Source organism: Aspergillus japonicus (genome assembly GCF_003184785.1).
Source record: "Aspergillus japonicus CBS 114.51 unplaced genomic scaffold BO86scaffold_8, whole genome shotgun sequence".
Taxonomy (NCBI): domain Eukaryota; kingdom Fungi; phylum Ascomycota; class Eurotiomycetes; order Eurotiales; family Aspergillaceae; genus Aspergillus; species Aspergillus japonicus.
In genome coordinates this window covers 867,487-890,811 of record NW_020291645.1, presented here as the reverse complement: position 1 = coordinate 890,811, position 23,325 = coordinate 867,487, and the positions used below count along the sequence as shown (strand labels likewise).

The following is a 23,325-nucleotide window of genomic DNA, read 5'->3' as shown; positions in this document are numbered from 1 at the left end:
CCCCCCCTCCTTTCTTCCCTCCCTCCCCACTCTTAATCCTCTCTCTGCCTAGTCTCTTCGGATTTGCATTGTCTAGGCACTGTGTGTCGATCCACCCATCAGCTAGAGGGAGAATGCTGAGGTTATGAACCAGGGGTCCTGGTTTGCCGTTGCGCTCAAGGCTCCTCCTTCCAGCGCACCTCGATTACCGTCACATCAACACACCACGCGGTCTCGACGCCTTTCCCCAGGCTGTCAACCTGCTCCAACCACCAAGCTCGTTGAGGCATGATACACGGGGGCGCTTTCTTCTCTGTTTTGATATTTTCTCTATTTCCTTCTTGCCATTTTATTCTTGTCTTATTTTTCTCTTTCTTACGTGCTTATAAATTATCGCCCGTGGAGGACCTCTTTTTTCTTTTTCCCCTCCCAAACCCGCCCTCTTCTCCTTTTCTCCATCTCCACGACTTGGAACGATCTTTTTCATTGCGACAAACTGCACGCTCTCTACGACCGGATTCGATACCCTACCTGTACTGAGACGAACTCCTCCGCCCTCCACTCCCCCCACCCCTGAAATCCTCGAGTCGCACCTACCAGATTGACCCGTGTCGCCATACGAAAGCCCAAATCATTGCGATTACGAGCGCGAGGAGCAACAAGGCGCCATGGCTGACTTAGGGGGCCAGCAAGGCCGGAATTACCGGCCTTACGGACACCCCTCTGCCTTTCAACGTGATGCTGCATACTCTGAGATCTTTGGCGGTGCTCCGCCACCGGGACGCTCGCAGACGATGACATCCCAGACTCCCCAGTTCTCACAAGATCGAGCTCACACGATGTCATCACACGTCCCACATCCACAGATGCAGAGAGGTCCACCGCCGCCCGCACGCCAGATGCAGAATGGATATTCATCGGGGGCTCCCAACGGATACTACCAAGCTTACTCCGGCAGCGCAGCACCTCCGGCTTTCCAGCAGTCTTCTCAGCACCCCGCACGGCCCTACCCCGGACGCTCCGCTTATCCGCAGCCTCAACGGTTGGACTCACGACCGAACACGGGACCACAGTACCCAGATCCGAAGGGCTACACTAGGACAATGCCGGCCCATCCCGCCCTGAACTCGGACTCAAACCGGTCACGGTCAATGGCGAAAATGGGTGGTCCCCCAATGTATCAATCCTCTTTGAGCAGCTTCAATCACACTTCTGCCAATGCAATTCGTCAGCAGCAGTACAACGCGGCGGCTCCGATGACACCTCAAGGGCGACCCGTCCCTGAAAGGAACCCGAACGAGCGCGCCATGTCGTTGACCACGTACCCGACGGATCGAGATCACGCCTACACAACAAGCACAGGGCGAGTAATCCCACCTAGGAGGCAACCATCCGGGCCCCCTAGCCAGCCCCCCGTCAATGGCCACCCACCTGAGCCAACCAGCGCCCAGAATGCGAATGGTAGGCCTCGCCCGCCCAGCGATGGATCCACGAACTCGCGCTCCATGTCAATGGCATCAACCGTTGTGCCGGATCGAACAATGAGCATGCAGAGTACTGTGGCTGGAAAGCCAAGCAATCAGCCCGGTCTTGCGCAAAGCAACTCGCGTCGGAGTAAGGTTCCGCTGGTGTATCCAGCTCTGCTCTCGCGTGTTGCCGATGTTTTCCGTGAGCGAATTACACTCGCAGAACTACAAAAGAACGGACTGTCATATCAGAACGCATTCACCGGTGCCCACGCAGTGGATCTGATCGCACACATCATCAAGACTAATGATCGGAACCTGGCTCTTCTATTGGGTCGCGCGCTGGATGCTCAGAAGTTTTTCCACGATGTGACGTACGACCATCGTCTTCGAGATGCACAGGGTGAAATTTACCAATTTAAGGAGACAATGGGAGAAGAGGCACCAAGCTCGGAGGTCAATGGTGTGTTCACGCTGCTCAGTGAATGCTATTCGCCGACGTGTACACGGGATAGCTTGTGCTATTCCATCGCCTGCCCCAGAAGGCTCGAACAGCAGGCTAGGTTGAATTTGAAGCCGCAGCCTGGGCTACGATCGTCTGCTTCCAAGGGCAGTCTGCACGGCGATGACGATGATAACGACAATCAAAAACTCTGGATCAATATGGTTCCCAAGGAGGTATCAGACAGCATTGATGATCGCGAAAAGAAACGTCAAGAGATCATCTTTGAGATTATGTACACGGAACGTGACTTTGTTAAGGATTTGGAGTATTTGCGCGACTTCTGGATGAGGCCATTGCGGGCTGCGGGCAATGCCACGACCTCACCTATTCCCGAGCATCGGCGTGAGAAATTCATTCGGACGGTCTTCGGCAACTGTTTGGAGGTTTTGAAGGTCAACGGTGGACTTTGCGAGGCGCTAAATGCTCGACAAAAGGAAAGCCATGTTGTCAAGACGGTCGGTGATATCTTCCTTCAGCACGTGCCACGGTTCGATCCGTTCATCAAATATGGTGCCAATCAGCTGTACGGCAAATACGAGTTTGAAAAAGAGAAAGCGTCGAACCCGGCATTTGCGAGATTCGTAGAGGAAACGGAGCGTCTCAAGGAGTCGCGCAAGCTCGAATTGAATGGTTATCTGACCAAGCCGACCACGCGTCTCGCAAGATATCCGCTCCTACTGGAGCAAGTCTTCAAAAACACAGCCGAGGACAGTCCAGACCGCCAAGATATCCCCAAAGCCATTGCTCTGATCAAGGATTTTCTGTCTCGTGTCAACGCGGAGAGTGGTAGGGCTGAGAACCACTTCAACCTGGTGCAGCTCAATGCTGCGCTCAAATTCGGTCCTGGCGATTACGTTGACTTGAAGTTGACAGAGGAGAATCGGCAGATGTTGTCCAAGATGGCGTTCAAGAAAACGCCTACAGACAGCTCTGAGGTTACCGCATATCTTTTCGATCACGCAGTTCTCTTGGTCAGAATCAAGGTTGTCAACAAGCGTGAGGAGTATCGCGTATATCGGAAACCTATTCCGCTAGAGCTATTGGTCATTGCCCAGATGGATGAGGTAATACCCAAGGTGGGGATTCCCAAACGGCCGTCGTCCAGCCTTCTCTCCAACAAGGCTGCAGCAAATCCTCCTACCACTAAGGATGGCCTTCCTATCACCTTCAGGCATCTTGGCAAGGGCGGTTATGAGCAAACGTTGTACGCTACATCAACAACTCAACGTCGGAAATTCATCGAATTGGTAGAAGAGCAGCAGCGGAAACTCAGGGAGCGCAATAGCAACTTCTACAACAAGACAGTTCTCTGTGAGAACTTCTTCACATCTGTTAACCGTGTTAACTGCCTTGTTCCCATCGGTATGTTCTATCTTGTCTCAGCCCAAATCCCCGTTCTCCATATGCTAACCGCGCTTGGCTTGGATGCAGACGGAGGCCGAAAATTGGTCTACGGCACTGACAGCGGTATCTACCTCTCCGAGCGTTGGCCGAAGGACAAGTCAGCCAAACCCCGGCGTGTTCTTGATGTCAGCCAGGTCACTCAAATCGATACATTGGAGGAGTATCAACTGCTCTTGGTTCTGTCGAACAAGACATTATCCTCTTACCCCATGGATGCGCTTGAGATTCATGAAAGCCAGAACACGATTGCGAAGCGACCTAAGAAGATTCAAGGTCACGCGAACTTTTTCAAGGCCGGTATTGGACTCGGACGTCATCTGGTGTGCTCCGTCAAAACCTCCGCTTTGTCGACCACCATCAAGGTTTATGAGCCTATGGATAATCTGGCGAAGGGTAAGAAGAAGTCGGCTGTCAGCAAGATGTTCCAGAGTGGACAGGACACATTGAAGCTCTTTAAGGTTCGTACCCTTCCTTCGGACTTTGTTTGTCATCGCGGATCTGGCAGCTAATCATTGGTTTTACAGGAATTCTACATCCCTGCGGAGTCTTCCTCGATTCATTTCCTTCGCTCAACTCTCTGTGTGGGCTGTGCCCGAGGATTTGAGGTCGTCAGTCTTGAAACCACCGAAACACAGTCTCTGCTCGACCAGGCGGATACATCTCTCGACTTCGTGGCTCGCAAGGAGAATGTGAAGCCTATTCACATCGAGCGCATGAACGGCGAATTCCTTTTGAACTACAGCGACTTCTCATTCTTTGTCAATCGCAACGGATGGCGTGCCCGTCCTGATTGGAGAATCTCCTGGGAGGGCAATCCGAACGCATTTGCGCTTTCTTACCCTTATATTCTCGCTTTCGAACCCAATTTCATCGAAATCCGACACATTGAAACGAGCGAGCTGGTGCATATTATGACTGGAAAGAACATTCGCATGTTGCATTCGTCTACCCGAGAAGTAAGTCGATCCTCCGTCAGTCAGGTGATTCGAGCAGTTGCTTACCTTGTCACAGATTCTTTATGCCTATGAAGATGAATCAGGAGAGGATGTGGTCGCCAGCTTGGATTTCTGGAACAAGCCACAACACTGAGTTATCAATCGGTAACAACCACCCGAACGGGTGGAAGGGAAAAAGAAGATGCGAGGGGAGACAGTGTCATGTTCTATTTTCATCCCAAGTGTCACTTCTTTTGCTGCGCTTAGAAAGGCCTTTGTTTTTATCATCCCGGCCAGCTCAAAAACGGCGAGGGCATACATTCATCCATCTGCGTTACTAACCTTGAACACATTACCCCGTTCCCCTTCAGAATCTCTTGCTGCCCTTGACTCTCAGGAGGTGTAGTGCCAGAGATTCTTTCTCAATTTTTTTCTCCTTTCCTTCCTCTAATACCTCCCAATGTCAATTCGTCTCCATCTACCCTGTCTTTGTACCCACCCACCCCCTTGGTCGATTTGGTGTCCCCCGATCCGACCCCGCAAATTCTCTGCCCGACTTGTGTACAATGAAGCGCAAATACCACCTGTTCCTTTTATCCCCATCTTTCTCATTCTTCTCGCACCTTTTTCTTTTCTCTCCTCTTCTCTTCTCTTCTATCATCTCATCTATCTTATCCATCTTAGTCAAGAACTCCATGCTTCTTGTTCATCCTTATGTGGTGCTGCTCGCTGTGATCCGGGGAAGTCGTTCCGTAGCTCTCTTCCTCGGTGCTTCCAACTTCCTAAACCCGCATAAGCTCGCCTATAGCGTTAGTTTTCTTTCATGCACCGGTTGTAGGCCTCTTTTTGGGGAAAGAGTAAAAATGAGCCTGCTGAGCACCAAGCTTACTGGGCACAATTGCACCCTCCCTTTCTGTCGCGCAGCAAGGGAGGTTTGGGGGGTCTATAAGGTAGCTGAAAGCTCAAAGGCCCGGGGCCCGCTAAGTGAATAAGTGAACAAGTTAGTTCGCGCTTCCGCCATCCGCTCCGCTTGCGATGTAGGTAAGCATTGACCTAGTATTGTACAGTACGCCACCCATTCATTCTATATCGATGCCCGAGGATCACGGATTCACATCCCGCGCGGTGAAACATCCATATCTACAAGAGCCACACTTCGCATGTCACGGATTGTGTCCAGGCGGAGCAGGAACAGTCTGGGCGGAATGATATCGGTGGAAAACAAGCTATCCGTCGCCACAATATATGTATGTATCGTACTCGACCTTGGGGCCGCACCTCCCCTATTTCCGATTGCGTCGCTTCGGATTCGTGTTAATAGGTAATATAGGTTTACTGTTCTATCCACCGGACTGAGTTCATCTTGAATTAAAGGAAGTCGAATGGTGGTTGGTAGGTGCCGGGAGGGAAAATCTACGAACTACCTATCTTCCTGCAACTCGGAGTGAACAATCCAAGTCACCCGATGACCACCTTACCACAGCCCTAGACACGATGCATGGGGATGGAGACCGTACAAGAACAAGGGCATGCACGGAGTAGGAAGAGAACCCACGAGTCTGGTTTGTTTGGTTGTTTGGTTGTTTTTTGTTGGCTGCACACACACATACACACATACAAATAACTCAAATATAACGACAAAATATAATAAGCTAAGGGAAACGGAAAAGGAAAAAAAAAAAAAAAAATATAAATTGAGAAACTACCGGACAAAAGAGGGAATCTTGCTGCGCGCTGCTGACACTGGGACAGGGTTTCATGTGAGGGGAAGGGGAGTCGAAACGAAAAAAGAACAAAAAGGAAGAGTAATGGTCAAAAGGAACGAGAAAACCAGGGACAACACAATGTTAAAAGTTTGAAACTTTATGCAAATGCTTTCCTCAGTGATAACTGTGAGTGATTAAAAATGATGCTATTCTTCTGACTCCAGACATCTTGCAGCACGGGGTGGGGGTTGTTAGATGATTGGTGGCTCTCGAAAGACGATGTGAAGTTGAAGGTTGGAAGATTGCAGCCGAAAATATGTCCGTTCCTTTGCCCTTCTTCTCTGTTCTTGTCTGTCTGGTATGGTTTCCAGAGGGGTGGTTGGTGGCGGTGGGAAGGGTAAACAAGAGAGAAAACAGCCAGAGAGGATTTGTTGTTCTCAGTCATCGTCGTACTAAAACGGAACGTTGCATTTGCCCTCCCCTTTCTCTTGCAGATCAAAAGAAAAATCAGGAAAGCAAAAGAGAAAAAAAAAGAAAGAGAAAGAGAAAAAGCTATTAACGTGAATAAACGGCCGACTAATCTTAACCCCGTAGACAGTTACGACTGCCGCGCCACGGTTCTCATTACAAAGGCACATACGGTGTCAGATGTCAATCATGTGGAAACCGTTTTCCATGAGTCCCAGGGATTTCGACGGTGTTCGTTTAGGCATCTCCGTTGGTGACATCGACCTGGCTCTGGCTGGCCTCCCGTGCCATGCGGGCCTCGATTTCCCTCAGCTGGCTTTCGCGAGCCAACAGCTCCTGGCGTTTCTCAGCAATCTCACGCTGCACCTTCAGCTCGATCTCACGGAGCTTCTCCTCCTCACGGCGGAGCTGCTCCTCCTTCAATCTAACGGACTGGGAAGCCAGATCCTCGGGGTTCATGGAAGAGTCTTGTGTACTGTTGCGGAGGTATTAGTCGGCGAACGGAGAGCACGAATGATGCCAAGGCTAGGAATACGTACGGAGTAGCACCGTCCACGCTCTTGCTGAGCTTCTCGGTACGGTAGTTTTCGTAGAGGAAATCGTGGGTGATTTCCTTCAGATCGGCCAAGTGGCTGTGAAGAAGGGCGCTGCGAATGGCCAGGAAGTCGGAGTGACGAGGGTTTTCGACCTCTACAACACCCCACGGATATTGCCTGGCACGCACCTTCTTGCCATCGATCTCAATCAACTCATCGGAACCAACAATAGCGAATGGCATGAGACCCCGCAGCTCGGCATTCTCCTCCACGGTATCTTCGTCGTCCTCCTCGATGTCGTACGGGAAGTTGTAAACAGGGATGCGGTAGTGCTCGATATCCTCCATGATCAGCTTCTTCGATTCGGCCAATTCGGCGGGGGTGAGGGAGTCGGCCTTGCCGATGACGGGGATGACGTTGACACGGGGCGACAGGCGCTTCATCAACTCGATGTCGAGCTCACGGAGACCGTGACCGGTGGGTGTGATGAAGTAAAGGAGGACATGGACACGGTTGTCCCTGAAGCGGGGGTTACGCTTGATCCGAGACTCTTCGGCCAGAATATCATCGTATTGACGCTCAAGGTATCCAACGATTTCCCCGAAGCTGCGAAACGGTCAGTCGTGCACTGGGAGTGGTATTGCGTGCAGCCAGGGCCACCTGCCTTGCTTCGTTGTCAATCTGGTCACCGAAACCGGGGGTATCGACAATGGTGAGGGAGATGCGGGTGCCTTCGTCGTCCAATTCGAGTTCTGTCGAGCGGTGCGTTAGCACCAGCGTTGAAACACTTAGTGTGGTGGCCTACTCACCGACTGTGACAGGCTTGATGCGGACACCCTCCTCAATGTGAGCGTTGGCAGCGTCGTCGGCGTCCTTTCCTTCCAGGACCTTCTTTCCGCAGAGAGTGTTGACAAAGGTAGTGCGTCCTAAGGAGATCGAAACGGATGGTCAACTTTTGGACTGGAGAGCGTGACTGCGCGGGTTGCAAACGTACCGGTTCCGCTGGCACCACAGACCATCAGACAGAACTGGATACCCTTCTTGACGTTTTTCTTGCGACGGAGCTTGGGCTTGAAGTTAGAGGCGAATTAACCACAGTTAAGACTCAGAGCAGAGTTGAAGCAGTTGACACGATCAAAAATACCTGTGCCCCAAAGCCATTGGAAGAGGGTGGTGGTGGTAATGGCGGGGGTGAGGCAATTCGAGCGGCCGGGCATAGAAAGGGGAAGGATAACAACTTACCGCGCTGAATGAGGAAGACATGGTGGGCTAAAGAAGGGAGGTGGGGGGAAAGGGAGGGAGGGAGGGAGAAACAAAGAAAGAAAGGAAGATGAGGGTGGAGAGTAGAATTAGAGGAAGAGTTTAAGCAAGCGAGTGGAAGGGGTGGAAAGAGGAGGAAGATGAAGTAAAGGAAGGTCGTGGGAAGTGGAGGAGGAGGAGGAGGATGAAGGGAAGGAAGATAGAAGGGGAATGAATGGAGATGGAATGGGATGGGATGGGATGGTTGTTGCTCGTCTCTCCCCTGAGGAGATGCTCTGGTCTTCCCGTTGTAAGTACTCCGTACTGTACAGTACTTACTCTTAGTTAGTCTGCCTTCCCACTGCCGCCCCCGTCAAACTTGGCCGTTGACTAGTGTTTAGGGGGTTAGCAAGGCCACCACCTACGGACACCTCAGGCATAAATATCCATCAGTCTTCCCCCATGACCATACACATACCAAAGTTACACTCCCGCAGGACTCCCCTTTTCCCCATCCAGTGGCAGGTAGACCAATCATCACTATCCCTCACTATCCCAGGTCCTTTTCTCCAGACTGTCTGCGAGTGGTCCACCGTAATTCTGGTACGACCCGGGCTCAAGCGCAGTGCTGTGGCTCTTCCCACATGCCCCCATTCATGTTCACCCATGGATCACCCCAGGTACACTCCGAGGTCAGACTCCCTAGTTTGCTATCCGTAGTTTGCTAGTTTTTACTACGGAGACTGCCAGGCACTTACTCGTTTACACAGCTGTCGGTGGTAGGTATGGGGTGCTCGAAAGAATACTTATATAATGGACCTGTCCGATCAGGAGGCTTTTAAGGATCGTCAATAATCAATTATTGTCAGGCGACGCAACTCCTATTTCGCCTATTTCGCAGCACTCACTGGAAATCAATGGTGCAGCAACTGCGACAGGGTATGTACCTGACTCCAAGCAGACAAACCGTGAGACCGGTCTGTTTTGCCAGTCCTCAAGGGGCATCCAGATGCCCAATGTGGGCAGTCTTTGTTTTGCAGCCGGACTATCATCAAATGATTGCTGGGTTTAGTTCAGGGGTTTATGGCCACCAAAAGTTCCGATCGCCGCCGTGGGTCGCTGTGGACCGCCGTTTGCCTTGAGAATTGGGCCTTGGGCTCTTGGATGCCTGAGGCAGAAGAATCTTTTGCTGGTTGACTGTCTACACGCTTCACGGAGGGGAATTGACAGGGCACGCTGCACAGCCAATGTGTCTCTGAGATAGAACGATCTCTTTAGCTGCCTGCCTAGGTTCCGATCTATGTTGAGCTGCGAAGCAGAATGTTGCAAATGGAAGACATTGTATTTCAGCCTGCATACCAAATACCCACGAACTCAACATTTTCAGCATCTCATGTCCCCTCTTCAGGATACAATTCGCTTTGGTCCAGCAGAGCCAGGAAGTCCCTGGTGCGAGCTCCCGTGTCGAGCATCAGCTTTACGTTCCCCTCATTTCCCTTCGACGGTATCTTCTGCCTCAGCTTATAGGCCACGGATCTCATCTGCCAGACACTAGTGAGCTGAGACTGGGCCTTGACTGCCAGGTGATAGAGTAAATCCGTCTCGCGCTCTGTCAGATTCTCGATCAATGTTTTGGAAGCCTTGTCCTTCTCCAAGAATTTGTCGATGTGATCTATAGTCGGCTCGGGAAATCCCAATCTTGGGGCCAAGAACGCCAGCCAGTCGGCCCGCATGTAGTCTCTTTCATTCAGCAGATTATTATCGGTATCCTTCCACAGCGGCATTTCGGGGATGAGCAAGACTTCCGGTTCAACAGGCGGCTGAGATCCGCCCCGAAAGGAGTCCCATTTGGATCTCAGGAAACCTTTCTCTGGAGGCGGGAAGACTCCTCTCCAGAAGATCCCTTCTTGGATTTTACCGGTGGTTGGGTCCTTGGGGTCCTTCACGCGGGTGAAATTCTTCAGTGCTTCCGGCTGATAGCGTAGCACCGGTCCTTGATTGGCCTCCCGGTACGGTTTGCCGAGAGCATAGGCAACCACGGGATGAATATATTCTTCGGTAGAATAGAGATCCGGATTCAGAGCAACCAGCTCGTTTTTGTCATTCTTCCTGAGCGGTTTGTACTGGCCCGGGGTGCGATTGATGGTGCCTGCAAAGCTCATACCGAAGGTCATACTGTCGGGACGGAAACCCATACCCCAGCCACCATACCCAGTACGATTGTCGGGGTCAGCTTCGTCGTCGTGAGTCTTGCCGTCACCCTTAGCGTAGCTGTAGCTGTGTGCCTTGTCCCATCTTTTGAAAGAGCGCTGCGATAGGTCAAGGATAGTGTTGGTGTATGTTTGGTAGAGACGTGTTAATTCGTAAGACTCGAATTGGAGGTTCGTGTGCTCTCGAACCCGGTCGATCATCCACGCCAGTGACAGGCTCGCCATCGATTCCAGATCTCCCACATGGTGCGCAGTCTCCTCACTACCTCCTCCGATATGGATGTGGCATCCCGGGAACCAGCACTGAATCAGTTTGGTCGTGGTGTTGCGGGTCGGAAGGTGCCAAAGTGTCGGACTGAACGGTGCTCGATGATCATCTAGCGCCAGAGCGTGAAAGGCGTGCTTGATCTGCGGGTGCACATCTGTATCATGAAAGCCATGCTCAGTACTGTTGTAGCTTGTGAAATCAAACCAAGTGTTGTTGGGCAAGCCTAGAGCGCCGACAGTGTCGAAAACTCCAACGACCTCAATCGGGACATTCTTGTAAAACCGATCCTCATACTTCAGGCCCGCGGTAGCACCTTTCGAGCCGCCACTCCACGTGTCGATCCACTGGCCAGAGATCTTGTGGGTATTGCAGACAAGGGAAAATTTGTCCTGCCTATTCAACCTTTTCTTGTAATCATCGTACATGGCCCACCAGTCATCCATCATATCCGGCATGCAAATGCCCATATTGCAAACCAGGCCGGCCAAGGCTCGGGCCGTGTACGCGCCCCGGGAGAAACCGAAGATGTAAATCTCATCTCCGGGACTCCAATTGTTGACCTAGTATGAAGTTAGGATAGCCCAGGCGCTTGTGATACTAGTTTTCCTGCTTACCAAGAAGTTGTATCCTTCGCAGACATTTTCCTCCAGTCCGCGACCGAACGCGCCCTCCCAAGTCTTCTGAATCCCAGCCATCGTGTTGGCCAGCCAGTTCTGGTCATCCTTCTTGCTCGTGCCAGTACCTACGCCTGCGTTATAGTAGACAATCTGGTGGACAGCATCTCCCTTATCATCCGCAAGCCCGCAGCGAGCGATGGCACGACTGAGCCTTGCGACATTAGACGGGATGTTCATCTGCCCATGGTTGGACGACTGCCATGATCCATCACAGCAGATAATCAACCGCTTTGGCGGACCCTCGACGCGAACAGAGCGGTCCTTCACAGTAGTGGTTCCAATCTGCAAGAAGGGTTCCGTCCCAATGTTACGGATCTCATTGATGTTGATGGGCTCGGGCGCGGGGTCCCCCATGGTTCCAAGGGCAGGCTGTTTTGGAGAATTGAATTTTGAACAGACATCCCTCGGAGGCAGATCTTGAGGATTGCCTTTTAAATCGCATTCCGAAGGGCTATGGAGCTAATTCTGCATGAACATGCACTCGCCCCATCGTATTCGTTAGCGAGCTGAAAGATGGATCTACGCGGCGTAGCTGCGGATGGTGTCTCTGATTCGTCCTTTTTTTCATTTTTCTTTGCCGAGCGCGGCGATCGACACAGATCGGAAGAGACGTGCGTGAACTTGCGTTCTCCTTCGCTCAGACACTATGAAGATATGGGGCTGTGTCCGGATCTTGAGACATGCTGAATGCTGAGGAGTGTCACAATTGAAGCTAACGCAGTGTGCACCATCGGCCAGCTGAAGAGATCAGCCACATTTGATGTGTCGGGTGAAGCTATCGCGCGTTACGGCAACTGCAGCGGTTCGGCACGGCCAACCCCATTCCCGATCAATTCATCATAGACGCAAGGTCACTAGGGCGGACACTCAGCCGGTAGGTCATGTGCCAAAGTAGCAGTTAGAAATCATAGATTTTGAGTGGAGATATCAAGAGAGATTCTGTGGTGAGTGTATGTGTGTGCCAAAGTGGGAGTCGATGCGAAGGGTCCGGCTCGGCCCGTGTCATTTCCTTTGGAAGGCCGAATCGCTCTCCAAACCACGGCTCAATCGATCCCTGCCAGTACGGTAAATCATGCAGAAAACTGCAGAGGGTGGGGAATCAAAAGATAGATTCGAATGCACGAATGCAGCATTGTTTTTATTCGGTAGGTCAACCCCTCAGTCGAAGGGAATGCCTGCAACACGAACAGTGCAATTATTCTGCCATTGATGATGTCAAAGCACAGACTTCTCATAGGCGATATCCTCGAGTATTCCCAAACATAGAAGTGATCAGTCGCATTGCCATGTGCTCATACAGGATATTTGTATACTTGTATCTCACTACCGTGGTAAACCATATGGCTTGGTTGACTGCCGATTGACTTTATAGAGTGAAGACCCCGTCTTGAAGTTCGGACGTCTTTAGGCCGGGGGAGACGGAAACTAATCCAGGAAACGTGGGGGTGGCCCCGGATTAGACCGCGGATAACTGCTCTTCGGGTCGGACATGCACCGAGCTGTACATTTGTTTAAATTGTCTCCATTGACCTCATCCCGGGCGAGTCCCTTCGAAAAACAAAATCTCTGGACAATCCGATATCACAGCCTTAGAACAATTAAATTTCACAACATAACAGCAAGCGCAATGGCCTCCAAAGTTGCCGACCCCCGGAATCTTCGCGACCAGTCCGTAGTGGCACACGGCTTCTGGCTCACGTATGTTGCTACCCCTCATTGCCCCTCATCTCCTCAAACCTACCCTCTGCGGTGGTGCTTCCCAACGTCCAAGCCGCAACGCACTCCTGAAATGCACCCATTGACTAACGCGGCTCTGTCATCGTTTATAGATTTCCCAGCGCTCCCCTCGCCAAAACCATCCTTCATCGTCCTTTCACAGAAAAGTCTAAATTCAGCTGGGTTCTCATTGACGCAGAGCATGGATTGATCACGGATAGAGATTACTATGACGTATGGCATCTTCACTATCGACTGGGAACCCAGCGCGCTAACGATGGCTGATGTAGCTCACCAATGCTGTTGCTTCGGAAGGAGCTGTCCCCATCATCAGAGTCCCTTGGGGGGAGGAATGGATGATCAAACGAGCCCTTGACGCCGGTGCTCACGGTATCCTCACGCCCATGTGCCACACCGCAGTACGTGCAATGCACGATCCCTCGTGATGTTCCACGTCTGTGACAGACAGCAGTACTAAAAGCTTCTTCTTTCCAGGCCGACGCAGCCAACATTGTCAGATACTCCAAGTACCCACCCCTGGGAACCCGTGGCTTCGGACCGCTATTCGCCACTCACTCATTCCCGAGCGTACTGCCTGGCGATGACTACGAAGCGGTCTCGCAGGACGGAATCATAGTTATGGTGCAGATCGAGTCCAAGTCCGGTGTGGAGAACGTGGAGGAGATCGCTCGCGTCGACGGTCTCGACGGCATTCTGATCGGTATATTAGGCGTAGAGCTCCTGTAGATTTCAAGATGCTGACTTGTGTATCGCAGGTCCTTTCGATCTTGCCAAGCAATTGAACGTCACTAGAGGCGGCGAGGAGCATGAGGCTGCCATCAAGCGCATCTTGGCTGCTACCAAGGCTGCCGGAAAGAGGGCGGCGATATTCTGTAGGTTCTATCCTGCACTTCCCGGCAATTAAGTTTCGAGACATGCTGACAGGAATAGGTACCGGTGGCGTTGACGCTCGGGCTCGCATAGAGCAAGGCTTTGATATGGTATCTGTTATTACCGACGTTGGACTATTGGGCGACGCAATGCAAAACGAGTTGGACATCGCTACCGGTCAGAAAGAGATCGACGGCTCCAAAGCCTCGGGGTCAGGATATTAAAGGATTCGGCCATGAATTATGATAGAACTTTCTTATTTGTATACGAACAACTTTGCGCAATAAACACCTGGGTTGAATGAAATACATCTTCATCGGGACTGGGCTGAAAGAAGCATGATAGCCTCCACAAGCACATGATGACTGGTCGTTGACTATAATCGAGTATTAGGACATTGATATTTAATCTCATGTAGCCAAAATGAATAGTTATGCTCAGACAGATATTCCCTACCGGGTAAGTTAACCACTTAGTTAACTTCCATTCGCATATTACATCATTTATGCCCGGGGCGTAATTTATGCCTCAGGCATCATGATTGCAACGCCCATTTGTACCGTTCATTGTTTGATGCAAGATAATCTCTTCGCATCTTCCAAACTCCAAAATATACCTTCTCAACACCAGGTTTTCCATTCACTAGCCCACAGTGCCGATTCACATGCATTGCAGGCATTAATGGCCCAACTCTATGACATCTCTCCTAGCCTGATTTACAAGGCGGCAGCGACATTAGCTAGGCGGCTACGATGAGGTCAGCGCCCGTCCGGCGGCCGATCATCTGCTTTTGGCCTTCCCCGGAATCCCAGCAATCATGCCTACTTGAGTCTATCCCCATCCTACCCAGCGCTGATGGCCTCCTTCCTTGGTTGCCAAGATGAACACTCGCCAAGTCATCGATGAGTCGGTGGGGCCGTACTCCCTGTCGGCCTCATTCAACAACGACAACACATGTTTCGCCGTGGGCCTGGACACCGGTTTTTGTGGTAAGCGGTCACGCACATGTGCTGCTGCTCTTCCCTCGAGGAAGCCGCTCTCTTATCGGGACAGCAGCCAAGCTAACCAGAGCATCGAACAGTCTTCAAAACCGACCCCTGTGAGCTTACTGTTTCCAGAGGTACTTCACAATACATCTCTTTTCTATCTTTATACTCTATTTGCATATCGAGTCCGGGTTGCTAATCACTGCTCTGAACATCCCTACAGATTTCAACGCCGGCATCGGTCTGGTGACCATGCTCGGCCAGTCGAGATACCTCGCAATCACCGGCGGAGGAAGACAACCGAAGTTTCCTCAGAACAAGGTGCGCACGGAATCTCCCTCCCATCTTCTCCCTCCCATCTTCTCCCTCCCGACATGCTTGGTTTGTGATGCCCGTGAATTTATACTGACGAGGAGGGTCTCGTGGCTAGTTGGTGATTTGGGACGACGCAAAGCAGAAAGCCGCCATCACACTCGAATTCCGCACCTCGGTTCTAGGTGTCCGCCTATCCAAGTCGCACATCGTCGTCGCGCTGTTGAACAGTGTCCATGTCTTCGCTTTCTCGATCCCGCCGCGGAAGCTCTCGGTCTTCGAAACGGTGGATAACCCTCTGGGTCTGGTTTGCCTGGGGGAGAGGCTACTTGCTTTTCCCGGCCGATCCCTCGGGCAGGTCCAGCTGGTCGAGCTCGAGACCGGGAACGTGAGCATCATCCCAGCACATGCGCACCCTCTGCGGGCCATGACTCTGAGCTCGGATGGCGCGCTTCTGGCCACGGCAAGCAAGAGGGTAAGAACATCGAGCTTTTTTCCATATGCATCAGGCTAGGAATTGATTCTAACTTACGTCTCTTCTAGGGTACTATGGTCCGGATTTATTCTACGAGCAATTGTACGAGGATAACCGAGGTACGCCGGGGTCTTGATGAAGCAGATATATTCTCGATTGCTATATCACCTTCCAATACGCTGTTCGCCGTGACGTCCGATAAATCGACCCTGCATGTCTTCCCAATGCCCAGACCTGAAGGCTCAAATTCAAAGTGGGGATTCCTGGCAAAGGTTCCTATGCTACCCGGGTTCTTCTCCGACACATATTCATCTGCCACTGCACATTTTGAGATAGGCCACGAACAGTCATCTGAATCAGCCTTTAATATTCCTCCCCTGGGAAATTCGCTTGGGAAACCGTCCAAAGGGAACATCGGCTGGCTCGATGATAGGACCATCCTCGTGATTGGCTCGGGTAGGGATGGGCGATGGGAGAAATTTGTTCTTCACGAAGGCGATGACGGCAGACTCTATTGTACCAGAACGGGCTGGAAGAGGTACCTAGGAGGAGGCTAAGGGGGAAGTGTCCGCCGGGTTTGTTGAGAGCTTCATCGACAACATTCGTGGTCTGGTCTTTTTGTGGTGTGGCCATACAGTCACCATCTCCGTTGCAGGCAACACCCACACTGCAGAAAAGTCTCAACGAGCGATCCAACAATGCGTGCGCCGCTTGGATATCGTATGATCAACTGATTTTGCTGATGGAACTCATATTGACTGACAGAATTTGGCTATCGAGGAGCGATCCCGGTGCTCCTGGAACTTGCTTGGTGGCGTTTTGATTGCTTTGGATAGAGGCTTGACCTTTTTGAGTAGTATAATTTATAATTAGACAGCCTTGCTTTAGACATCTAACGATTGCGGTCTTCTCGGTCCCTGTTGCGCCTCGGCTCGGGTGATCTGGACGCGACTGGCGTCCGGTCTCTGTAGGATCTGTCTCTTGTTCTGGAGGTCGAGCGGCGGTCTCTGTGCGATCGAGATTCCCTTGCGGGCGATCGGCGATCCCGATGTCTCCTTTCTCGCGAGCGTGAACGGTCGTCATCATACCGGCGACGGTGGGAACGGTGGTGACGGCTCGATCTTTCGCGGCTGTGCTCTCGCCTGCGCGAGGACTTCTTCTCACTCGACCGTGTCCTCTCCAGCGCACGCGCAACCTCTTCCTTCTTCTCCTCAATGAGGAACTCCTTCATCGGATCCTCCTCGTCATGGGTCCTGATCAGCTCCTCCAATTCGAGTTCCTCCTTGAGCTTCGGGCGCCGGCGGGCTTCCTCTTCTCGCGGTTCGCTGGTCCGGCGCTTCCGTCTTGTCGTCCGCTCGTCGTCGGTATCTCGATCGTCGACGGCCTTCCCGCCGGCCGTATCTTTCCCCATGAGTTTCGCGACGTTGTCCGTCTCCTCCTCGTCATCTCGTCGCTTGTAGCGCGTGTGGTCCACGCGCAGGACCCGCCCCAACACAGTGGCCCCGCCCAGATTATCGACCGCGAGATCTGTGCTGCGTTGGTCCTCGTACTTGAGGAATGCGAACCCCCGGCTCTTCCCGGTGTCCTTGTCGCGGATGAGGTTGATGTGGACCGGCTCGCCGTACTGCGAGAAGATTGTGAGGATGTCGCCCTCGGACAGGTCGAATGGCAGTCCTCCGATGTAGATGTAGGCGGTGTCGCGGTAGTCGGCGTGCCAGGAGGCTTCTGGGGGTCTGAGAGCATCTGGTCAGCGACCGTAACGAGGAAAGGAATCCCGGCGGTAGAAGGGGCGACTCACACGGCATTTTCAAGCTCGCGCTTGTTCAGCGCTTGGACTTGGCGGATGTTATTCATGTTTGAGGTGCAGGTGAGAGAAGCTGCGAGATCTAGGCCAAAGTATTCATGGATATGGAATAATTGCGCGAATTGAAGGTTGAGGTGACGAGGAAAGAGAAGGGGTTGCTGGTCGTGCTTTTCTTGCTTTCTTAAGCAAGCGGAAGTTCGAAATCACGGGCTTGACCGCGGGAAGGGAAGAAGGGAAGAAGGGAAGGTCCCCACCCGCAGCAGACCGTCCCAAACCTATGGGTTTAATTGTTTACAAGCTAGAAAAGAATAGGCAAACCGCAGTCACTTCCACTTCAATCCTCCACCGCTCGATTCAGTCTTATACACCAACCAACACACACGACAAACCACGAAGATACCTTTTTTTTTTTTTTTTCTTTGCGACCCGCGGCAGAAACACCGCACACTTAAAACTTTCAGTCCGATCGGGCGAGCAAGCACAACGTCTGGGCTGTTTTGTGGTCCTCCCCCGCCCTCCGAGATCTGCGCGGCCAACGCCAGATTCCCCTGACACTCCAGTGTGGTTCCCGATAAACCCTCCCACCTATCCTCACGAATTTCCCGCAATCAACGCGTCTTGTTCGACTACTCCCCCCAAAGATAGTCACCTCGATCTGACCTGGAATGAACTGCGCCAGCTGAGCATGGTCGAAATTGGATAGACAATGTTAGCGTCGAGCCAGAACACAGGGTCCCGATTCGGGACCGGCAGCAACAACAGTCGGCCGTCGAGCAAAGACGGCACCAAGAAGAATATCTGGTCCTCTATGCTAGACAGCGTCGCAAATGGAAAGCGACTGCCAGAGAAGAATCTTTTGATCCTAGGTTTGGATTCCCTCCCTCAAAACCTCCTCCGGTACTGCGCCCGCACCCGTTGGCCGTGTTTCCGCCCGAATCCATCTGTCGGTCAATGCTGATTGTGCTGAAACTACAATCTAGGTGGCACACCGGAGACGCAAAGAGAGTTCCTCGACACTCTATCCGCCGATGCTTCAGATCCCAGCTTGTCGTCGTCAAACGACCGGCGAAAAGGGCGAGTACCGCCGGTGGCCAACCAGTTCGCCTTAGGATATACTTACCAAGATGTGCTGGACGCTGATCACGAAGGTAATCATCCGAGTTCGTCCCAGTGGATTGTCAGGTCTCCGCGGGCCCTTTCCTTCCATTTCCGCAGTCGTATGCTAATGAGGATCTGCTCCATACAAAAGATATTCTGGCGCGTGTCTCCGCATACTTACTTTCTGAGCCCTCCCTTTCCTTTGCGCCCCTCCTCAAGCCGCTTCTGACTGCGCAATCGGTGCCGGAAACCTTGGTTGTGATCCTCCTGGACTGGTCGGATCCTTGGACCTGGGTGCGTCGACTGCGCGAGTGGGTGCGCCTTCTGAGACATGTCCTCATATCGCTCGACGATGAGACGAAGATCGTCATGGAGGAGAACATGACCGAGTGGAGGGATCGGAAACGGGGCATGGACGCTAGCTCGGCCGGCGCGCAGGGTCTGACGAGCTCCGGTGGTCCCGTAACAATACCTCTCGGCCCTGGCGAATGGGACGAAGGGCTCGGTATACCCATGTGTGTTGTGTGTCAAGGGGTAAGTTGGTCCGATGCTTGGGGGAGGTCAACAACTGACGATGCTCTTGTTTGAATCAACCAGGCCGACAAGATCGAGAAGCTGGAGAAAGACCACGGCTGGCACGAAGAAGAGTTCGACTTCATTCTCCAATTCATGAGAACACTGCTCTTGAAGCGTATGCAACCTACCATCCCTCAATTCGAACTGCGAATTCTAATTGATTACAGATGGCGCGTCACTTATCTACACCACACCGTTCCTTGCCAACTCCCTCCAAAGCTTATTACACTCATCCCTCGGCATCCACTCATTATTAAAACGGCAATCATTTAAACACAACGTCATCGATCGGGATAAGATCCTCGTCCCGTCGAATTGGGATTCGTGGGGCAAGATCCGCATCATCCGCGAAGGATTTGACATGGACGGCGTCTCAACCGCCTGGTCCATCGAGATCCAGGACCCCCCGGAGCCGATCACTAACGGCGCCAGTGCCGGCGATCTGGAAGATGAGGCGGCCGACGACGGCACCAGCGCGGTCGCGATCTTCGAACAGACGATCAAGGATCCGAAGCGGGACACGTCAATGGCTCACCCCGGAGGCCAAACGAACGGAACCAAGATTGAGGTCGACACGTCCGACATGCAAACCTTCCTCACAAAACAACTCGAGGTTCTGGAGCAGCTCAAGTTGGAAGACGAGAAGGACCGCACAGCGAAGCAGGTGCCGCAGCTGGAGATGTCCCCGCTGGACGACAACGGTCGGGTCAACGAGCATATTGGCCCTGTACAATTCAACATGGGAGGTATCCAAGTCGACGCGGATGACATGCTCCGCAAGCTCAAGGTCAGTGGAACATCGTTATATCCCATAGAAACAAAGAGCCAATCGCCTAACCTCAACGCAATCTACAGGAACGAGAAGCCAGCCGATCACAGAAGAAAGAAACCCCCTCTGCCACGGGCGACGAGAAAGCGCACAACCAAGCGCTGGCCAACTTCTTTGCTGGCCTCGTCAAAAAACCCGGCACCACTGGCAGTCCCCGCGGAAGTCCATCAGCCTGAAGCCATCCTAGAGAGGCTCAGCAGCAGCAGCACGAACCATCTTTGTCACAAGGACGAAGTTTTCGAACCTGTAATAATATTGCTTTCTTCCCCTACCATACCTACACGTGCCTACCCACCCAGTACATATTGAGATTCGTCTTCCGGGTATGATGATGGCTTTCAGCTTCCTGCTGAGGCTATGCGAGGATCACTGTGAGTGGCCTTTGTATCACAACCCGGGAGATCTTGTTTTTTTGTTTCGTGATACCAGATTGGCTTGGGGGATGGGACACTGGACTTGATACTTGATTGAGGAGTCAAGGAGGTAGTAGCTAGGTAATTCATTGGGGGGTTGGGGCTGAATGGAACCCGGAAGAAGGGGAACCAGGGAGGAGAGATTATGGGGAGGGCGATTTGACTCTACGTAGTCGACCTGGTTTTGTTTGTTCGGGAGGGGGGTTGGGGGCGGGGTTCCCCCTTGTCACATTTGAATGATATAAATTCATTAGCGCAGTTCTGGAGTCTCGTTCTCAGTTTTCTCTGCTGTGGATATGGATACCAATTGAAGATTGTTGTGCTGAATGTGTTTGTTTGTATCTGGGAGACAATCCTTGTCTTGATACTGGCTGATTAGGAAGGAAGTCGTGGATGTGTTAACTACCATATAAGCGGAGCGATGTACACAATCACGGGAAATTCATTTAACCAAGATGCCAGATATTATTACACGACTACACCCAGAACCTGCTTTTGCTGTGCACAGAGCACATACAAAGCACCTATAAATACATTGTCCAACAAGGCAGAGGGAGTGTTTACACTCCCCAAAAATGCCAAGGCTGAAAAGAGCCCCCGGTGGAAAGAAGGGTGATGATCATCGATGCCAATCACCAATACTCCCACACCAGATCCGGCAGCACGGTGCGCATGATCTGCCAGTGCTCGAGGGCGGAGCGATCCTGGTACTTGTGCAGGAGGTGGGACTCGCGGTCCGTCAGCAGGCGGCGGCCGTTGGGCGGGATGACCTCGAAGCGGGCGGGGTCGACCTCGTGACGGGGGAGCAGGTGGGTCTCGCGGAACTTGCTGCCCAGGTAGTCCTTGGGGGCGGGCTGGCGGAAGCGCAGCGGGGTGGCGGCGCTCTTCTTGCAGAAGATGACCATGTTGGTGAAGTCGTTGTTGAGGTCGTCGTTCTCGGCCGCCTCGCGGAAGACGCGGCAGGTCGGGAAGACGGCGCGGATGGTGCGGATGGTCAGGGCCGCAGGGTAGAGGGTGATGTCGCCGGCGTAGTTCTGGGGGTGTGGGGGGTTAGCTTTGTGCGGTGGTTTTGGGGTTGGGGGGATGGGGGGTTGGGGATTTGTACAAGGGCAATGACGCCGTCGTCTTTGAGGAGCGAGGCCAGTTTCTCGATGAATTCGATGGTGAAGAGCTCGAGGGGCTCGGCGCCGCCGGTGAAGACGTCGTGGACGATGTAATCGTATTGGGCCTTGGGAGAGCGGTCTACGAAGGTGGTGGCGTCCTCGATGACGGCGATGTGGTTCGCGGGGAGGTGGAAGTACTCCAACGCGAACTGGTGCACGACGGGGTCGATTTCCACGATCGTGGTCTCGATGCCGTGCTCGATCAGCGCTGACGGCGTGGTTCCGACACCGAGACCGCTGTGCGGGGATTAGCCTTTCTGGTGTGGAGCTTGCAGGGTCTGGTGCTTACATGACGAGTGCCTTGCTGTCGGCGTCTACGCGGGGCTCGCCGTGGTCGGTCTCCACAAGGCGGACAGATTCCAGCATGGTAAAGACTGCGTAGATCGGGTCCAAGGTGGCAGGGCTGTAGCCGCGTGGCATTCTGGTCCACTGGCCTCCCAGCAGGCTGTGGTCGCATCGCATGACTCGGAAGCCATCGTTCAGGTTGTCGAGCACCGAGATGTAACCGGTGTTGGAGTCCTGACGGGCAACCAGCGCGAAGCCCTCATCGTTCAGGTACGAGTTCAGGGCTCCGTCGCTGAGATGCACGTTGGAGGTGGCCGAGAGGAGCAGCGAGGGGACTGCGAAGAGCAGGAATTTGGAGGGAATGACGGCAGAGTACAAGGCGGGCAGCAAGAATTGCAAGCCGGCACGGCTGAAGAAGATGGTCGATCCGATGAACTTAGCCAGGAATGCCTTGGCAATCTTCTCTCCAACCTTGTAGATGACATAGGTGGACAGGAGAGGAACGTGCTCGGCAACGGCTTCACCGTGACGGCCTAGGTCCAGACCTGCCTGCACCAGCTTGCCTGCACAGGCGACGGAGAGGATGACCAATGGATAGTAGGCAGCGATCTCGGTGAAGATGGGGCCGACGGGATTTCCCAGGACAGAGCTCGACGAGAATAGGAAGGTCTGGATGGTGGGAATCCAGAAGGCCACGACTGGGATGAAGTAGACCGCCTTCCGGCCGGAGAGTCGCTGGATGTGATCCTTCATGAACCATCCCACAGCGGCCACAATGGCAACTCCATAGGCATGGAAGACGTGGGTGCCGTGAGTACCATAGACAGGGGCCAAAGTCAGAACCGTCAAAGGCGAGTAGAACGCGGTGAGCACCAGCAGTGCTGCACCGGTCACCAGCTGTCTGGTGGTGGGTTTTTGCCACCAGGCACCGAGAGAAGACATGGTGTCTGTTTCTGAAAGGACGGAATCTGCCAGCACAAAACGTTCTGAGTGAACTTCAAGCTGACCAGAGTGATTCTTTTGGCCAGGGAGCTTTCCTGACGGTACTTGTTAGTTCCATGAAGTCCATCTCGAGCTGTCACTTTTTTCTTTGGAGGAACAGGGGCAGACTGTGGACCACTCTGACCCGCAGACAAGCAACAAAAGGACAAGTAGCTGGATGTGAAACCGAAAGATGGAGACTAAATTTACCTACTATCTCAGTTTGAAACTCGAGTAGCCATACTCCGTTGACGGATTCAATGGATTGAGCAAGCACTGAGTAAGTTAAGTTGTTGTTCCGCGGAGCTTCGATGACGGCAGGAATTGATCTGCCATCCGCCGCTCTCTTCCGCTTTTCCCCCCCTCTCTTCTCCACTTCCTTCCCCCCCTCCCTCCCTCTCTT

The 23,325-nt window shown here is 52.7% G+C and overlaps 8 protein-coding genes across 8 annotated transcripts; 4 read left to right on the top strand and 4 right to left on the bottom strand.

Annotated features, from left to right (window-relative positions):
• The first annotated feature begins 388 nt into the window (after positions 1-388).
• rom2 (putative Rho guanyl nucleotide exchange factor (Rom2)) lies at positions 389-4,596 on the top strand. Its single transcript, XM_025667012.1, has 4 exons — positions 389-3,312; positions 3,382-3,812; positions 3,879-4,310; positions 4,366-4,596. The coding sequence occupies exons 1-4, from the start codon at positions 648-650 to the stop codon at positions 4,441-4,443; spliced, it is 3,606 nt and encodes a 1,201-aa protein (XP_025530737.1). The 5' UTR covers positions 389-647; the 3' UTR covers positions 4,444-4,596.
• Positions 4,597-6,700: 2,104 nt separating this feature from the next.
• aspA (putative septin AspA) lies at positions 6,701-8,262 on the bottom strand (the record flags this gene model as incomplete). The annotated part of the gene is made up of 6 exons (XM_025674996.1): positions 6,701-6,938; positions 7,003-7,605; positions 7,664-7,751; positions 7,809-7,925; positions 7,994-8,063; positions 8,242-8,262. 6 exons carry the CDS (start codon positions 8,260-8,262, stop codon positions 6,701-6,703), a joined length of 1,137 nt encoding a protein of 378 aa, XP_025530736.1.
• Positions 8,263-9,586: 1,324 nt separating this feature from the next.
• Positions 9,587-11,747, bottom strand: BO86DRAFT_407757 (T6SS phospholipase effector Tle1-like catalytic domain-containing protein; the record flags this gene model as incomplete). Its single annotated transcript, XM_025674297.1, has 2 exons — positions 9,587-11,276; positions 11,331-11,747. 2 exons carry the CDS (start codon positions 11,745-11,747, stop codon positions 9,630-9,632), a joined length of 2,064 nt encoding a protein of 687 aa, XP_025530735.1. The 3' UTR covers positions 9,587-9,629.
• Positions 11,748-12,951: 1,204 nt separating this feature from the next.
• Positions 12,952-14,296, top strand: BO86DRAFT_454326 (HpcH/HpaI aldolase family protein). Its single transcript, XM_025677053.1, has 6 exons — positions 12,952-13,091; positions 13,223-13,343; positions 13,400-13,528; positions 13,605-13,830; positions 13,886-14,002; positions 14,061-14,296. The coding sequence occupies exons 1-6, from the start codon at positions 13,021-13,023 to the stop codon at positions 14,222-14,224; spliced, it is 828 nt and encodes a 275-aa protein (XP_025530734.1). The 5' UTR covers positions 12,952-13,020; the 3' UTR covers positions 14,225-14,296.
• A 319-nt stretch (positions 14,297-14,615) lies between these two features.
• BO86DRAFT_386911 (phosphatidylinositol-3,5-bisphosphate binding protein HSV2) lies at positions 14,616-16,681 on the top strand. Its single transcript, XM_025671455.1, has 5 exons — positions 14,616-14,989; positions 15,082-15,120; positions 15,210-15,307; positions 15,417-15,773; positions 15,842-16,681. Exons 1-5 carry the CDS (start codon positions 14,881-14,883, stop codon positions 16,328-16,330), a joined length of 1,092 nt encoding a protein of 363 aa, XP_025530733.1. The 5' UTR covers positions 14,616-14,880; the 3' UTR covers positions 16,331-16,681.
• BO86DRAFT_397080 (uncharacterized protein) lies at positions 16,658-17,627 on the bottom strand (the record flags this gene model as incomplete). The annotated part of the gene is made up of 3 exons (XM_025673459.1): positions 16,658-16,832; positions 16,862-17,506; positions 17,572-17,627. 3 exons carry the CDS (start codon positions 17,625-17,627, stop codon positions 16,658-16,660), a joined length of 876 nt encoding a protein of 291 aa, XP_025530732.1.
• A 529-nt stretch (positions 17,628-18,156) lies between these two features.
• BO86DRAFT_231820 (dynein family protein) lies at positions 18,157-20,337 on the top strand. Its single transcript, XM_025667011.1, has 6 exons — positions 18,157-18,443; positions 18,558-18,725; positions 18,827-19,209; positions 19,273-19,366; positions 19,419-20,038; positions 20,107-20,337. The coding sequence occupies exons 1-6, from the start codon at positions 18,284-18,286 to the stop codon at positions 20,254-20,256; spliced, it is 1,575 nt and encodes a 524-aa protein (XP_025530731.1). The 5' UTR covers positions 18,157-18,283; the 3' UTR covers positions 20,257-20,337.
• Positions 20,338-20,950: 613 nt separating this feature from the next.
• On the bottom strand, positions 20,951-23,217 carry BO86DRAFT_386908 (spermidine synthase). Its single transcript, XM_025671454.1, has 4 exons — positions 23,133-23,217; positions 21,946-22,978; positions 21,599-21,893; positions 20,951-21,527 (listed from the first exon to the last, which is right to left on the bottom strand). Exons 2-4 carry the CDS (start codon positions 22,881-22,883, stop codon positions 21,126-21,128), a joined length of 1,635 nt encoding a protein of 544 aa, XP_025530730.1. The 5' UTR covers positions 22,884-22,978; positions 23,133-23,217; the 3' UTR covers positions 20,951-21,125.
• Between the last annotated feature and the right edge of the window lie 108 nt (positions 23,218-23,325).

Bases quoted from the DNA above. Each gene is read 5' to 3' on its own strand.
- BO86DRAFT_386911 (XM_025671455.1), top strand. From the start codon at position 14,881: ATGAACACTCGCCAAGTCATCGATGAGTCGGTGGGGCCGTACTCCCTG. The intron at 15,121-15,209 runs GTACTTCACAAT...ACATCCCTACAG, and splicing joins TGAGCTTACTGTTTCCAGAG to ATTTCAACGCCGGCATCGGT. The intron at 15,308-15,416 runs GTGCGCACGGAA...TCTCGTGGCTAG, and splicing joins CGAAGTTTCCTCAGAACAAG to TTGGTGATTTGGGACGACGC.
- BO86DRAFT_454326 (XM_025677053.1), top strand. From the start codon at position 13,021: ATGGCCTCCAAAGTTGCCGACCCCCGGAATCTTCGCGACCAGTCCGTA. The intron at 13,831-13,885 runs GTATATTAGGCG...TGTGTATCGCAG, and splicing joins TCTCGACGGCATTCTGATCG to GTCCTTTCGATCTTGCCAAG. The intron at 14,003-14,060 runs GTAGGTTCTATC...TGACAGGAATAG, and splicing joins AAAGAGGGCGGCGATATTCT to GTACCGGTGGCGTTGACGCT.
- BO86DRAFT_386908 (XM_025671454.1), bottom strand. From the start codon at position 22,883: ATGTCTTCTCTCGGTGCCTGGTGGCAAAAACCCACCACCAGACAGCTG. The intron at 21,894-21,945 runs GTAAGCACCAGA...ATCCCCGCACAG, and splicing joins GACAGCAAGGCACTCGTCAT to CGGTCTCGGTGTCGGAACCA. The intron at 21,528-21,598 runs GTACAAATCCCC...CCACACCCCCAG, and splicing joins ACGACGGCGTCATTGCCCTT to AACTACGCCGGCGACATCAC.
- rom2 (XM_025667012.1), top strand. From the start codon at position 648: ATGGCTGACTTAGGGGGCCAGCAAGGCCGGAATTACCGGCCTTACGGA. The intron at 3,313-3,381 runs GTATGTTCTATC...GCTTGGATGCAG, and splicing joins TAACTGCCTTGTTCCCATCG to ACGGAGGCCGAAAATTGGTC. The intron at 4,311-4,365 runs GTAAGTCGATCC...ACCTTGTCACAG, and splicing joins TGCATTCGTCTACCCGAGAA to ATTCTTTATGCCTATGAAGA.
- BO86DRAFT_231820 (XM_025667011.1), top strand. From the start codon at position 18,284: ATGTTAGCGTCGAGCCAGAACACAGGGTCCCGATTCGGGACCGGCAGC. The intron at 18,444-18,557 runs GTTTGGATTCCC...ACTACAATCTAG, and splicing joins GAAGAATCTTTTGATCCTAG to GTGGCACACCGGAGACGCAA. The intron at 20,039-20,106 runs GTCAGTGGAACA...CGCAATCTACAG, and splicing joins ACATGCTCCGCAAGCTCAAG to GAACGAGAAGCCAGCCGATC.